At 44.5% G+C, this 13,159-nt stretch overlaps 1 protein-coding gene across 1 annotated transcript in view; it reads right to left on the bottom strand.

Moving 5' to 3' along the window:
• FAM193A (family with sequence similarity 193 member A) overlaps window positions 1-13,159 on the bottom strand; it is a 165,093-nt gene that overhangs the window by 78,860 nt on the left and 73,074 nt on the right. Inside the window, exons 3-5 of the mRNA XM_063108299.1 lie at window positions 4,772-4,929; window positions 3,771-3,938; window positions 962-1,196 (exon numbers count right to left, since the gene is read on the bottom strand). Coding sequence (XP_062964369.1) covers window positions 962-1,196; window positions 3,771-3,938; window positions 4,772-4,929 — 561 coding nt within the window. The remainder of the gene's footprint in view (window positions 1-961; window positions 1,197-3,770; window positions 3,939-4,771; window positions 4,930-13,159) is intronic.

The raw sequence follows: 13,159 nt of genomic DNA, 5'->3' as shown, positions 1-13,159 counted from the left end.
AGACCATAACACTTATAATCTTAGGAATCACTGGTTACCACGTTTGGTTCAAAATACAGTTTTACCACGAAGAAAGCACCCAAAACTAGCCCAGTGAACTTAATAACAAATTTAAGTGATGATGAAAAACTTCAGACTGTTGGTAAATGGTGGGTCTATTACAGCCGAGGGGGCTTTAGTGGCTTTTCTCTGGGGAGCATGGTCCTTCAACCAGCAGGTGTACGGTGGTTGCTAAGGATCGACCCAGCTTGCCAGGAACTGTGTTTCTACTCTGTGCCTCCTTCTGCCCATGGTGGTGATTTACTTTTGAGGTGATCAGAGACCTGCCTGTGTGACTCCTCTGTTAGGACTGTAAGATCCCTGAGGGTGAGTATGGGATGGGAGATGGCATTTACTTGAGTCTGTAAGCCTGTCCTGAACCCAGCATTAGGGTGTTGAGTGAATGCACGAATGAATAAATGAATGAAGAATGAATGAATGAATACCACTGGCATGGCCATGGGGCTGTAAACAGGCCCATCTCTACAGTCTTCATGCTCTTCATGTGCATTTCATCAAATACCAACTGTCTATTGTAACAACAGAATGGACAATTTTAAGACCCCAAAGATTTCTCTTCCATCTCCTTATTAATGCACACACTAGTCCTCACCTCAGACTGCACCCATGCCTTGCTCCCTAGGCCTCATGGACCCCCAAACAGTATTTCCATGAGGTATCATCTGATATCAACTCACTTAATGTTTTTATCCAGTGACAAAGTCCAGAGGAAAGAGAAAGAGAAGAGGAAGCAGGTTCTCTCCCACACCTATGCCTGACCTTGTGGAGGAGGGATCTGTGACTGCACAGCAGGTGTATCTGAGATCAGTGCACAAGCCTCAGAAACATCCCCCCACACACGTGTCTTCTCTTTCATTCACCTTCTCAACAACCAGAAAGAAAAGAGCGCGTTCTCTCTTACCAGAGTACCGAGGAAGGTGCTGATGGAACGCGCGGCCTGGCAGAGGGCACCATACTCTTCGAGGAGGAGGGAGATAAACTGGTGTGCCTGGGGAGGGCCCTGTAGGCCGGACGGTGCCTTCACCTTTGCCGCGGCTGACAGCTGCCGAAGCAGGCGGACCTTCATCTCCAGCACGTACTCTCGGGCTTGCTGCTCCAGCCGCTGGTAAAGCTGGTAGGGATCCCTCTCACAGAGCCTGCAGAGAAAGGGAGTCATCGCTCACCAGGGACTGCCACACAGGTCCCTATGACATGACTGTTTCTATGTCTGTGAGCATCTTTTCTGAAGCCTTTCCACAGGCAACCACCTATCAATGATGACAACGATCATCTTCCTCATAACAACCTGTGAGGCATGCCACCCCACTTAACAGATGGGGAGCACGGGACACAGACAGCGTCACAACTGAACCAGCAGAAGGACTGACATTTACCTGGTTTTCTCTGTGCAGTGCTGTTCATACACATGTGCTGACTTGGTTAACCTGCACAAGGAGCACAGCTTCATGTCCACTTTGCGGGTGGAAACACTGAGGCCCACACAGGTCAGGTAAGCCATATGAACTCACAGCTAGCACATGGCAGAGAGCACCAAACTGCAGCTGGCTCTGGATGCATACTCTCAACCATAAGACTATTACAAATGTGCAAGACTGAAGACTACTACTTTTGAAGACTTATGTGTTAACAGGTGAAAAACACTCGTCCTAGTAGAGGTGACTCTTGGCTATAGGAATGGGACAGACTGCTCTTTCCTTCTTTCTAGGAACTCAGTATACAATCCAAATGGACTTGCATCACATTTATAATCTAAGGAAACTTTAGACACAGTCTATCCTGTTTTAAAATTATTTCACCAAAAAAGCAATACAAGTGTCTAAAATAAAATTTGCAATCTGAAGAGTAGGGAAAAAATTAATACATGCTTCACCACTAGTCCACAATTGCAATGAACATTTTCATGAATTTCTTTCCAAACTTGGGGATAGTCCACATTTTAAAACTTGTTCTTTAATATTTGGCTTTACTATGGCTAAAGTTGTCACTTCTTTTATTTGTGCATTACTGAGAAGACTTTAGATGGAAATCTAGGACCACTGATGCAAAAATCAAAACATCCATCCATAACCCATCACCAAGACAAACCAGTTTGAGTTTGGCACTCTATTAGAAATAAGCTGTAAAGTACATTAAGCTACAGCTCTTGGATTTTACATAATAGATCCTTTCACCTTTTGGGTACCACATTAGGTCCAAAAGGAAAAAGTTAAATTCTTATCTATTCCATTTTTAAATTACCATACCACCTAGGCTGTAAAAGACAAGAGCCAAGTAAAGTATTCTAATGGAACATGTGAAGCTTTATATAAAATCGGTTAGAAAAATAGTATACATTGATGTGATACTCACAGTTAGTACATTTCAGATAGATACATTAGTTTTCTTGGCATTACTATCACAATTTTAACTACTAAAACAGAATGTATTTCATCTGCTAAAGGAAAGTCACAGAAGACCCAAATGACACAGCTGCAATCAAACTTACAAGGAGACTGGACACCTCCTCTTAGTTCACTTAGCATGGTGGAATTAGATGCATTTTATTTGATTTCTTTGTCCATTTCTGTATTTTATAAATTTAAGGAAATAATCATGTAGTACTTTAGCAAACAGATTTTCTTAAAGTTATATAAAAAAGAAGCAGGAATATGTTGAAGATACTATGGAAGCTCATTAATTAATTACTTCATTCATATGTGAATTCAATAAACACTGGCATACTACCCATGTGTTGATGCTATTCTAAGGTACTGAAGATGCAACAGTAATAATCTGTAAAGTCATGGATTTGATATATTTTTCCTAATACTTACTAGGAAACCTAACTTCTAGAAAAGGCACAGACCACCCGGAACCATATCATATAACTCAGTGGTTCAGAGGTCAAACCCTGAATACACCAGCCAAATTCACCAACTAGTTAATATAACCCGTGGCGAATCACCCTCCCAGCCTCCAGAAAACATCTACTGCACAGCAGATATCAGGTTGTAAAACCGCCAAAGGTGCTGCGTTCAAAATGAGACAGAAGAAACCAAAATGAGAATCAACCCATGAAATGTCCAGCTCCAATGTGCTGTTTTTATTTGGAACATTTCAAAAAGCAGGGAAAAAATGCTACATTCAAACTATAAGTGAGAATAAAAATCATGCCCACCTCAAATTCTGTACAGGTACTGGGCACAAGTATGAAGGACAGAAGCAGTGTTGTGAGCCTCCCACACTGAGAGACAGCCACACGGACAGGCCTGCTCCGGCAGCTCTCCACTCATGTGCTACAGGCATGTTCACAAGCTGCCCGACCTCATGGAGCCTCACCTTCCTCACCTCTAAATGTGACATCTCTGCCTTTCTCCTTGGTTTGGCAAATGCAAGAGTGCTTGTGAAAGTACTTAGCATCATCCCTGGCCCAGTATAAACCCAAACAGGTAAGTATTACCGACTGTCTAACATGATGAAATGACAGAAACATTTCATTTTATTATACAGATAACGAGTGCTTCATTAGACTCAGAAGAATTTGAATCTTTTTACCCAGAGGGCTTCCTTTTCCCAGTTTGTCTGCTGAAGACCTGAACTGCACCGGGATCTGAGCAAGCCCAGTCAAGCTTTATCCAAGTCTTAAAAAGAAAAGCCAATCCCAAGTGGAGAGGCTCCAAGGACAGCAGGAGAGGGCAGAGATTTGGACAGGGTGAAGGGACAACGTGTACCTATCCACGAGCTCCTTCACTCCCTCCTTGTCAGGTACCAGAGACTGGTCCTGGTCGTCTGCTAGCGGGGTTCCCGCCTGGCGGTATATGCAGCGGACCATGTAGCGCACTTCCGACCAGTAGTTCTGCAGCTGCTGAGGTTCCCGGTCAGTCTCTGCCGAAATTTCTCTGTGAGACAACACAGGAACCAGGAGTTAGGTGAGACAGGTTAACACAATCTGCTTCACCCTCCTCACCCTGACAGATGCCTGAGGGAACGAAGACTGTCTTCAAACAGGGGAAGTCAGAAAGCAGCCAGAAGCTCCCAGTCTCCCTACCTAGTGCAAGCTCCCAGTTGCTCAGCTACTGGGAGCTAGCTCTTCATCTCCTGGCACCGCAGGGGGACTGATGGCATCCCCAGCACAGCTGTCCAAACCCTGAGACTTTCGTGTCCATGAGATTTCTCCACTCCTAGCATGACAGGCGTGTTCACCGCTATTGTCCACGGTCTGGAACACTGACATTCTCCTCTACCTACCTACCCGATCTTCACTGTGCCCATCAGGGAGCTATCGCTCCCCACAGAGCCTGTGCCTCTCCACTCAAGTCCCTGTTTGGCTCCACTGGTTGCCTCCCTGAGCCAGGGTGCAGAGCCTTTTCAGATCTGGTCCTGGGTTCTCTTACCCCCCAAGTCACTGAGCAGCTCCCAGTCACCGAGCAGCTGCCAATTGCCAGCCTCCCCCATCACTCCTCTCTCCTTTATGGTCATTAATCTTAGATTCTAATTATTTCTATACACCTCCTCTCCCTTTCTGAGAACTAGCTTCCTAGTGTTAGTTCCCCATGGGCAGGAATTTTTGTCTTATTCATCTGGCTCTTCCTGTCAATAGCCAGGCCTACTGTCTTACTCTCAGATTGCCTCTAATGTTTGTTGCTATTTGTCAAAATAGCCCAGTTTCCCAGTTCAGCTCTGACATGCACCTGCACATCGCTGTGGCTGAGCATGAGCACACAGCACTTACCTGCGCTCACTGCAGGCCTCGCACGAGCACGCTGCATCTGAAGGTGTGGTGCCCAGCCCCGCCGAGGGCAGCGTCTGTGCACCCAGAGCCAGCCTCCCGCCCCCACCAGCCTCAGGCTGGGAGCCACCAAGTGGGGAGTGAAGAAGAAAATCTTGGCCCTGCTTTAAAAAGAGAAAATAATAAACCAGTTATATTCAAATGCTCATGGTATCAATTTTTTATTATCTGTTCAGAAAAATACGTTTTAGAAAAAACTTAAAGCCTAGACATTGAAAAGAAAATACCTTAACTGACATTAGAGAGGAAACTTTTTCTCTCTGACACTCAAGAATTTTGATTAGAACCAATGGTTTTTTACCTTCCAAGAGTTCACATCGTGATCATGTGAAGACATTCAGTGAATTTCTTTTATTCTTTAAAGAACAATTCACTCCCAGTGTCCTAATCAGCACATACAAGGACTATCCCAGTGGGCACCTCTGGGAAGCAACACATCCACAGTCGCTTGAGAAAGAACTTAGTGCAAACCCAGTGGCCTCTCTGAGCCCAGTGTCCAGTGGCCAAAGGCAGAGGCCTCTGTGTCCCCAGGACACCATGCCTGCATTGCCTGCTCTGAGGACCAAGGAGGCTCCTAGCATGACAGATGTGTTCACAGCTATTGTCCACAGTCAGGACTACAGAGAACATAAATACAACCTTAGGTCCCACTCCACCCCCAAACCATTTTCTTCCTGTAGTCACCCACCTAGCCAGCTCCATGGTCCCTCTAGTGACAGGCCCTGAACAGGCTCTGCTACGTGAGAACGTGGGCTCAAGTCTCAGAGCTGAGGACACCTGTGTAGTGAAGCAGGGTGCCAGAGAGCTCCCCAGGGCTCACAAGGGGGGCAGCCAGCTCCACAATCATCGCACCTAACAGCCTGAGGAAGAGGAGTACAGAGTCACGGGACAGGCTTCTAGAAGGGAATTCACATGGGTTAGGAGAACTGTACTATTTCCTCTGCTGTCACCATGAGGGGAGAGGAGCTTCCCTTACCCCCCAAATCAAGCACAAAGCCAATGAGACAAGCCCTCAGAGAGGCGGGGCATTGGCCTGTGCTGAGGAGCCTGGGGATCACCTGGGCTGGCCTTGGTCAGGTCTGTTCAGACACTTGTAGCAACCCCCCAGCTTAAGGCTAGAAGAAGCACAAGAAAACTCTTTCTTCCAAGAGCCTATCATGTGTCCCGTGGAGTTGGGCACATGGATGCCAATATCAGACTTTGAGGTGGAAAACCGTGAGAGCCTCCCAGTGGACAGCGGGGGGAAGGAGCAGCAGGGGAGCTAGCTACACTGCCACCATCATGTGGGAAGCCAGGAGCTTGTGTTGTCACGAAAGAACCACACCTAAATAGGTCCTCTTGGATGAGCAGGCCCCAGAATCATACCACAGGGGCAGAGAGGGGGGCAGTGGTTGTGTGCTATGCAGAGTCTCCACCAGACAGTCCAGTGCAAAGTCCCTACTGAGGTTTCAACCTAAAGAAGGTGTCAATATTTTGTTATGGTCTGAATGTTTGTGTCCCCCTCCCACCAAATTCATACATTAAAATCCTAACCCCCGAGGTAATGGAATGTAATGAGGTGGGTCCTTTGGGAGATAATTAGGTCATGAGGGTGGAGCGTTTATCAATGGGATTACTGCTCTTATAAGAGACCCCAGAGAGATCCATGCCCCTTCTACCACATGAGGACACAGGAAAAAGGTGCTGTCTATGAACCAGATGCAGGTCCTCACCAAACACAGAATCTGCTAGTGCCTTGATCTTGGACTTCCCAGCCTCCTTAACTATGAGAAATACATCTTTTGTTGTTCATAAGCCACTCAGTCTATGGTATTTTGTTATAGCAGCCCAAATGGACTAAGACAGCCTCCCACAGCAAGAGTCAGCAACTACTGGGCCACCTGTTAAGAACACAGGCCCCAATCAGCCAAAAAGAACCAAAGACAGCCTGGCAAAGAACAAAGACTGCCAATTCCTCCTTTCTGGAACTCCTTCTCCATCCTGGCGGAACAGGAAAGCATCAGGGAACAGGACATGTGCCACCACTCTCCATCCTTGGTGATTACTGGCATCACTTACTAGCTGAGGGGGAAACTCTCTGCATTAGGTGACACATTTAGGTTTTCATGTAGACAGAACTTGAATACCTGAAAACGAGACAATTCCAATACTGAAAGTGACCGGAAAGGCCACAGGGTCTGCCTGCTATGTCATCATGGGACAGGGACAGGCAGTCAGATGAGGAAGAACAAAATTGCTCCCCAACGGCAGCGGGTCAGCTCCCTTCAGTGCGTGAGGTTTACTCTCTCCTCCTCCGTCCCACTCCAACCCAACAGCAAGGCTGCCCACTCTACCTCAATCCTAAACACACCCACAATCCACCCATTCTTCTCAATGCACTGTTTCCAACCCAGCTAACGCCACTGTTTGTTGCCTCCTGCCTGAGCAACTGCACTGGCTCTCTACTGGCACCCCTACTTCCACCCCTACCTGCTTACAATCTGTTCTCCAAGCAACAGCCAGAGTGAGATCATATTGCTCCCCTTCATAAAACCTTCTGTTCTCCTCCCGGTCACTCAGGAACAAACTCCACGTTTCTTACCACAGCCTTCAATGTTGCCCAGGACTAAGTTCTGCTTTCAATGTTACTATGCTTGTTGTCTTTGCCTAGAGCACTCATCCATTAAATCTTTGAACAGCTTCTCATAGACTGATAGAGTGCCCTTTACCACTCAGGCCTCAGCAAAAAGATCACCTACTCAGGGAATCTGGTTGAGCCAGTTACCAATTTTTTTTTGCCTCTCAGCTCCAAACCCACCCTTCTTTGACGTATTTTGTGATGAAGGAACTGCACCCTGTAAACATTTCTCTTTTGTCAGTGGGCATATGTTTGGCCTTGTGGGTAGAGGGCGCTAGAGGGACACTGAAGAGGAATATCCAAAACGCTTTTGAAAAAGAACCAAGTTGGAGGACAGCTACTACATAATTTCATGACTTCCTACAAAAAGCTTCAGGAATTAAGGCAGTACCGAACTGGCAAAAGACAGACAAGTATGTAAAGTAGAACACAGGGACCAGAAATAAATCCATGCATATGTTGGATCAACTACATATGTTGTTATATGTGTATATGACAAAGGTGCCAAAGTAATTCGAAAGATGAAACTGTCTTTTCAACAAATAGTTCTGAAACAACTGAGTATCCATGTGCAAAAAGGATGAACCTCAATCCTTACTTTACAAGATACAAAGTTACACTCAAAATGGATCACAGACCTAAATGTATAAGCTAAAACCGTAAGACATGTAGAAAAAAACATAGGGAAAAAAATCTTTATAACTTTGAATAGCAAAGACAAAACACAAAAACACGAAAAGCAAAAATCACTTAAAACTGATAAATTGAACTTGATCAAAATTTAAAACTTTTGCTCTTCAAAAGACAGTGTTATGTAATAAAAAGGAAAGCGGCACGCTAGAAGAAAATATTTGCAAAACATATCTGATAAAGGGCTTGTATTCAGAATATACAGAGATCTCAAGACAAACAACTCAATTAAAAAGAGGCAGGAGATTCGAACAGCTACTTTACCAAACAGATATAGATGGAAAATAAATACATGAAAAGACGCTTAACAACAACAGTCATTAACAAAATGCAAATTAAAACCATAATGAGATAATGCTTTAAACCACTAAAATGGCTATAAGAACGTACTATCAATATCTAGCACCTGGCCAGGACAAAGAGCCACTGGAACTCTCATACATGGCTGCAAATAGTATAAGCACTTTGGAAAACAGAATGGCAGCTTCTCATAACATTAATCACACACTTACCCTGTAGGACCCAGCAATTCCACTCCAGGTGTTTATCAGAGAGAACTCAGCCGCGGCCACACAAACACTGGTACTTGAGTGTCACGAGTGGCTTTACTTGTAACAGCTCAAACTAGAAGATACAATGTCCCTCCACTGGTGAACGGATATCAAATTGTGGTTCATCTATAAAATGGAGTACTTCTCATAAATAAAAAGGAATTAACTACAGCTACACGCAACAATATGGGTGAATATCAAAAGCGTTATGTCAAGCAAAAAGAGCCAAAGACTACCACTTAGATTATCTCTGAGGCTGACTCAAGTTGTGTCCTCTCAATTTGGCAATTCTGGGTAGTACTGACAAACTGCATCAGCAATCACTCTCATGAAGTTCATTATAAAGGAATTTTACATGTTTTTATTATGACCCAAGGCCTAACACGGCAAACACTTAAGATAAGCACAGACAATGACAAACTCTTAAATGATTGGTCCAAGTTGGGGCTATATGCCTTGGTTAGATCTGTGGGCATGGCAACTACTGGAGAACCTGGCTCCTCAGTGTAAAATGCGAGAGTTCCATTTCCATGACAGGTGGTATGTGAGAACACAAACACAATTAATTGCTAATGTCCACAATCAAAACAGAGCCTTTAAAACAGTCAACCCTGAAAACAGAAAAACAGAAAATTGATTTGCTGAGGCTGGCAGGAAGGGCCACCGGGGAAGCCAGAGCCCGGACTAGGTCACTGGCTCTACACTGACTGCCAGCACCCTGGAAGGAGTCACCTTCAGGCCTGTTTCTTCATCTCAACAATGGGGGGATCAACTTTCTGTCCTTTAGTGCCCCGGGCTCCCAAGCCAGGGTTAGGGAATGCCGAGGGCCTCAGCCACGCCACAGCCCCTCTTTACCCCACACCACTCTGTCAGCATCCAGCCCAGTGACGACCACCAAGCCACCGAAGGAGCCACCCCTGGGCTCCCCTGCTGGAATGAGGGGGGTGCCACAGACCTCAATCACACGTCCCGTCCTCTTTCTCCCACCCTATCCCCCTGTAACTTCCCCCCCTCCCCCTCCCCCAACTGCTCTGCAACATCTTAGAATGTAAAAAATTAATAATAAATAAATAAATAACACTTTCCTTCCTTTTAAGGCAAAGAATCTCTTTATACGATAGAATCATTAAAACAATACTGTTGACTACAAAAAGGTAACGTAAGTAATTGTTCTACATCTTGAATGTGGTGGTGATTGCACAACTGTATACAGGCATCAATACATGAAACTATACACTAGAAAGGCTGATTTTCACTGTACGTAAATTATATCCCCATTAAGAACACCAACAACGATCTGGTTTACTAACATGAAAAGATGTGCAAGATATAACACTAAAGGGGGGGGGAAGGGTTGCATCTATAAAGTTCATGCACATATATGAATAAGGAGAGGGAGGAAATCAGAATTTACAACTGTATTCTCTTGAAGAAGGAGATAATTTTTCCTTTTAAACATTTCTTTTTAATTGATGGGATGAGTTCTGTAGCTATAAATACTTTTTAAAACTTAAAGATGAGTGTCTGTTGCATTTATAAAAATGTATGGAGCTGTACACTTAAAATTAGTTCGCTTTATACACTTTATGTTATATCCCAATTAAAAAGTTTTTAAAGAAAAAAAACATTTGCTGAGTAGCCTTCCTTGGGACAGGATGCTTGGGTGCTACTCAGAGCCCTTTAAAGAAAAATAATTCACCAAAGTGTGAACCCCCTCCAGACTGAAACTATTGTTGTCAATAAACATATACAAAAATTAAAATGAAGCATAACTTATGCTTTTTAACCATCGTACAACTACAAAAACCCAAGTTGGTTTAAAAGTAAAATAAAAAACACCCACAAAAAAACAACACCCTGAAAAATTAACATTATTTTAAAGAGACAGATGAAGCTGAAGGCAAAGTGCTAAATTCGACATTGGCCTGGCTCTGACTGCTAAGTGGCAGGCTTTTTTTGAGTAGGTCTGTACCCCTATAGGTCTCTGCAAAATGCCTCAACAATACCACTTCTTCCCCTGTTTGAATTTCTCCTTTGGTGAATTTTTTCCCTTGGCCTTAGCATGGAATGTAAGTAATGAGACACTTCTGCTCTTTCCTCAATAGCTGTGACAAGCACTGCATCAGAGAACACCAGGAACAGAAATCAGGAGGCTAAGTCCTCAGATACACAGCAGGCAGACCCTCCAATGATCTAACCATGACCTAAATATGCTCCTCTCTCGCATCATCAGAAGAGAAAAATTGTTTTAATTGTCAGAGAATTCATAAAACCATGAAAACACATCCACAGCCTACCGAGGTGTGAACTCTACAGTGCGAGAGGAGCATTTTAAACATTTTGAAGTCCCAAAACATTATTGCTAGATAAAATCAAATGTAGGCTTGGTTCCTTCATTCAATCACCATTTCTAGGTGCCTGCTCTGTGCCAGGCCTGTGTGGACACCCTGTGCAGGGTTGGGTGAGGCAGGAGACTAGGAGAGCCAGCTGGGCCATCTCTGCTCTGATACCCTGGAGATCTGTCCTTGCATCGGGGCCCACACAGCCAACCTGACCCTGACACTGCCCTCTCCCCACACTCTCGCCCAATGCCTGGATGCTGCTGAGGAGGAAAAACAACTGAGGCAATCCCAAGTGTGGGCAAGAATATGAGTAACTGGAAGCCAAATATTGTCAGTGGGGATATAAATTGGAACAGTAAATGTAAATATTTCAACAACTATAACCCAGCAATTCTACTCCAAAGAGAATACCTTAACAAAACTCTTGGAAGTGAGACCCAGGGGATAGGTATGCCAAATGCCCCTGACAGCATTTTTTATACTGCAAAAAAAAGGGAAACAACTCTATGTTTGACTTCAGCAAAGTCACTGATAAATAAGTTGTGGTGTAGTTACACATTGAATTGCATGTGGACTTTACCATGTTAATGATGAGTGAACTGTGTCAGTGACAATGAATGAGCTGCAGCCACCCAGACAGCCTGCAGGAATCTCACAAAGGAAGAAAAGCAAGACTCGGAAGATGACATGAGAACACACAACGGAAGGTGACATGAGAACACACCAATCTCCAAAAGACAAAAAAACAAATAAAATAATTTATTATTTAAAGATACACATAGGTGATAAAAATTTTTAAGTTTTTAAATATAAGGGGACGGTAAATACAAAATTCAAGGACAGTGGCTATCTCAGAAGAGGAGGCAGGAAGATGGGAAAGGGAAGAGCACACAGATAGGTGCACAGTGCCAGAAACAGCTTGATTCATCTTATTCATTTCTCAAATGTTACTTTGTGAAAAAATAGAACGTAAAGAGGAGAAACTTCCCCCAAACCTCTTTTCTTCCATATTTCAACATTCTCAGTTCCCTCCTCCAGCTTCTCCATCACCTTCTGGACCTGTTCTGTCCTTTCCTCTCCCCAAAGTCAAGCATCTTAAAAATGTGTACCTTACACTGAGTTTCTCAGCGCCTCACCACTCAGTCATTCTTCACACAGCTAAGTCTGGCTTCTGCTCCTACCCTTCCACCCACACGGACCTAGCCAAGATCACACACAATCCCTTTGTTGCCATATTGAACCTGTCATATCTATTCTTGGTTAACTTCTTTCTTTAATACCTGTTGAGAGCTGGTCCTCTTCGGGTCTCTTCTGCTCCTCCATGTCTTGGATATGCCAAGGCTGTAAGACCTGACTGCTCCTTCCCCCAGGCCACATCTCTGGGTTGTTTATGCAGCTTAAGACAGAGAGCAGGGTGCTTACTGCTTACTGTAGAAGTGGGGCATCCCCCACGTTTGGCACTCCTGAGCTGTGACACAAACCCACCCTGGATCACTGCTATGGAACTTGGGGAGGGAGTAAAGAGAACTGACTTAAACATGCCAGTGTTCATGCTATTTGCTGTGCCATGAGTAATAAAGTCCTTTCTCTCCAATCTAGTGGTGTGCTGTCCTCTGCCAGCATCCCTGAAAGAGTAACAGGCTACCTTATTACCTCGCAAGCAGCGTAAAATCAAACCCAAACCTGCCAACGGCTGACCTTGCCACCCTCCAAACGACTGGCTTCCTCCAGTGCTGGACATCATGCCCATGTGCTTTCCTCTTCTCTCCTCTCCTGTGATGTCTGCTTCTCACTCACCTTCACCTCTTAAATATCCTGTGTTCTCTAGGATTGGCTCCTCAGTACTAGCCAATTCCCATTCTATCCGCTGTCTTGGTGAATGTGCCCATGACCAAGTCTTTCAATAACTGCTGTATGACTATCCAGCAGTACAAAGGACACATTAGACAAACTGACTGTGAACTGAAAATGTAACTCTTGAAAAAAAACTGGGATCCTACAATATTAAGACAATTAAGCCAAAGACACTTTTTTTTTTTTTTTTTTTTTTTGTCTTTTTCGTGACTGGCACTCAGCCAGTGAGTGCACCGGCCAGTCCTGTATAGGATCCGAACCCGTGGCGGAAGCGTCG

The sequence above is a fragment of the Cynocephalus volans genome, chromosome 9 (genome assembly GCF_027409185.1).
Source record: "Cynocephalus volans isolate mCynVol1 chromosome 9, mCynVol1.pri, whole genome shotgun sequence".
Taxonomy (NCBI): domain Eukaryota; kingdom Metazoa; phylum Chordata; class Mammalia; order Dermoptera; family Cynocephalidae; genus Cynocephalus; species Cynocephalus volans.
This window is presented reverse-complemented; position numbering and strand designations above follow the sequence as displayed.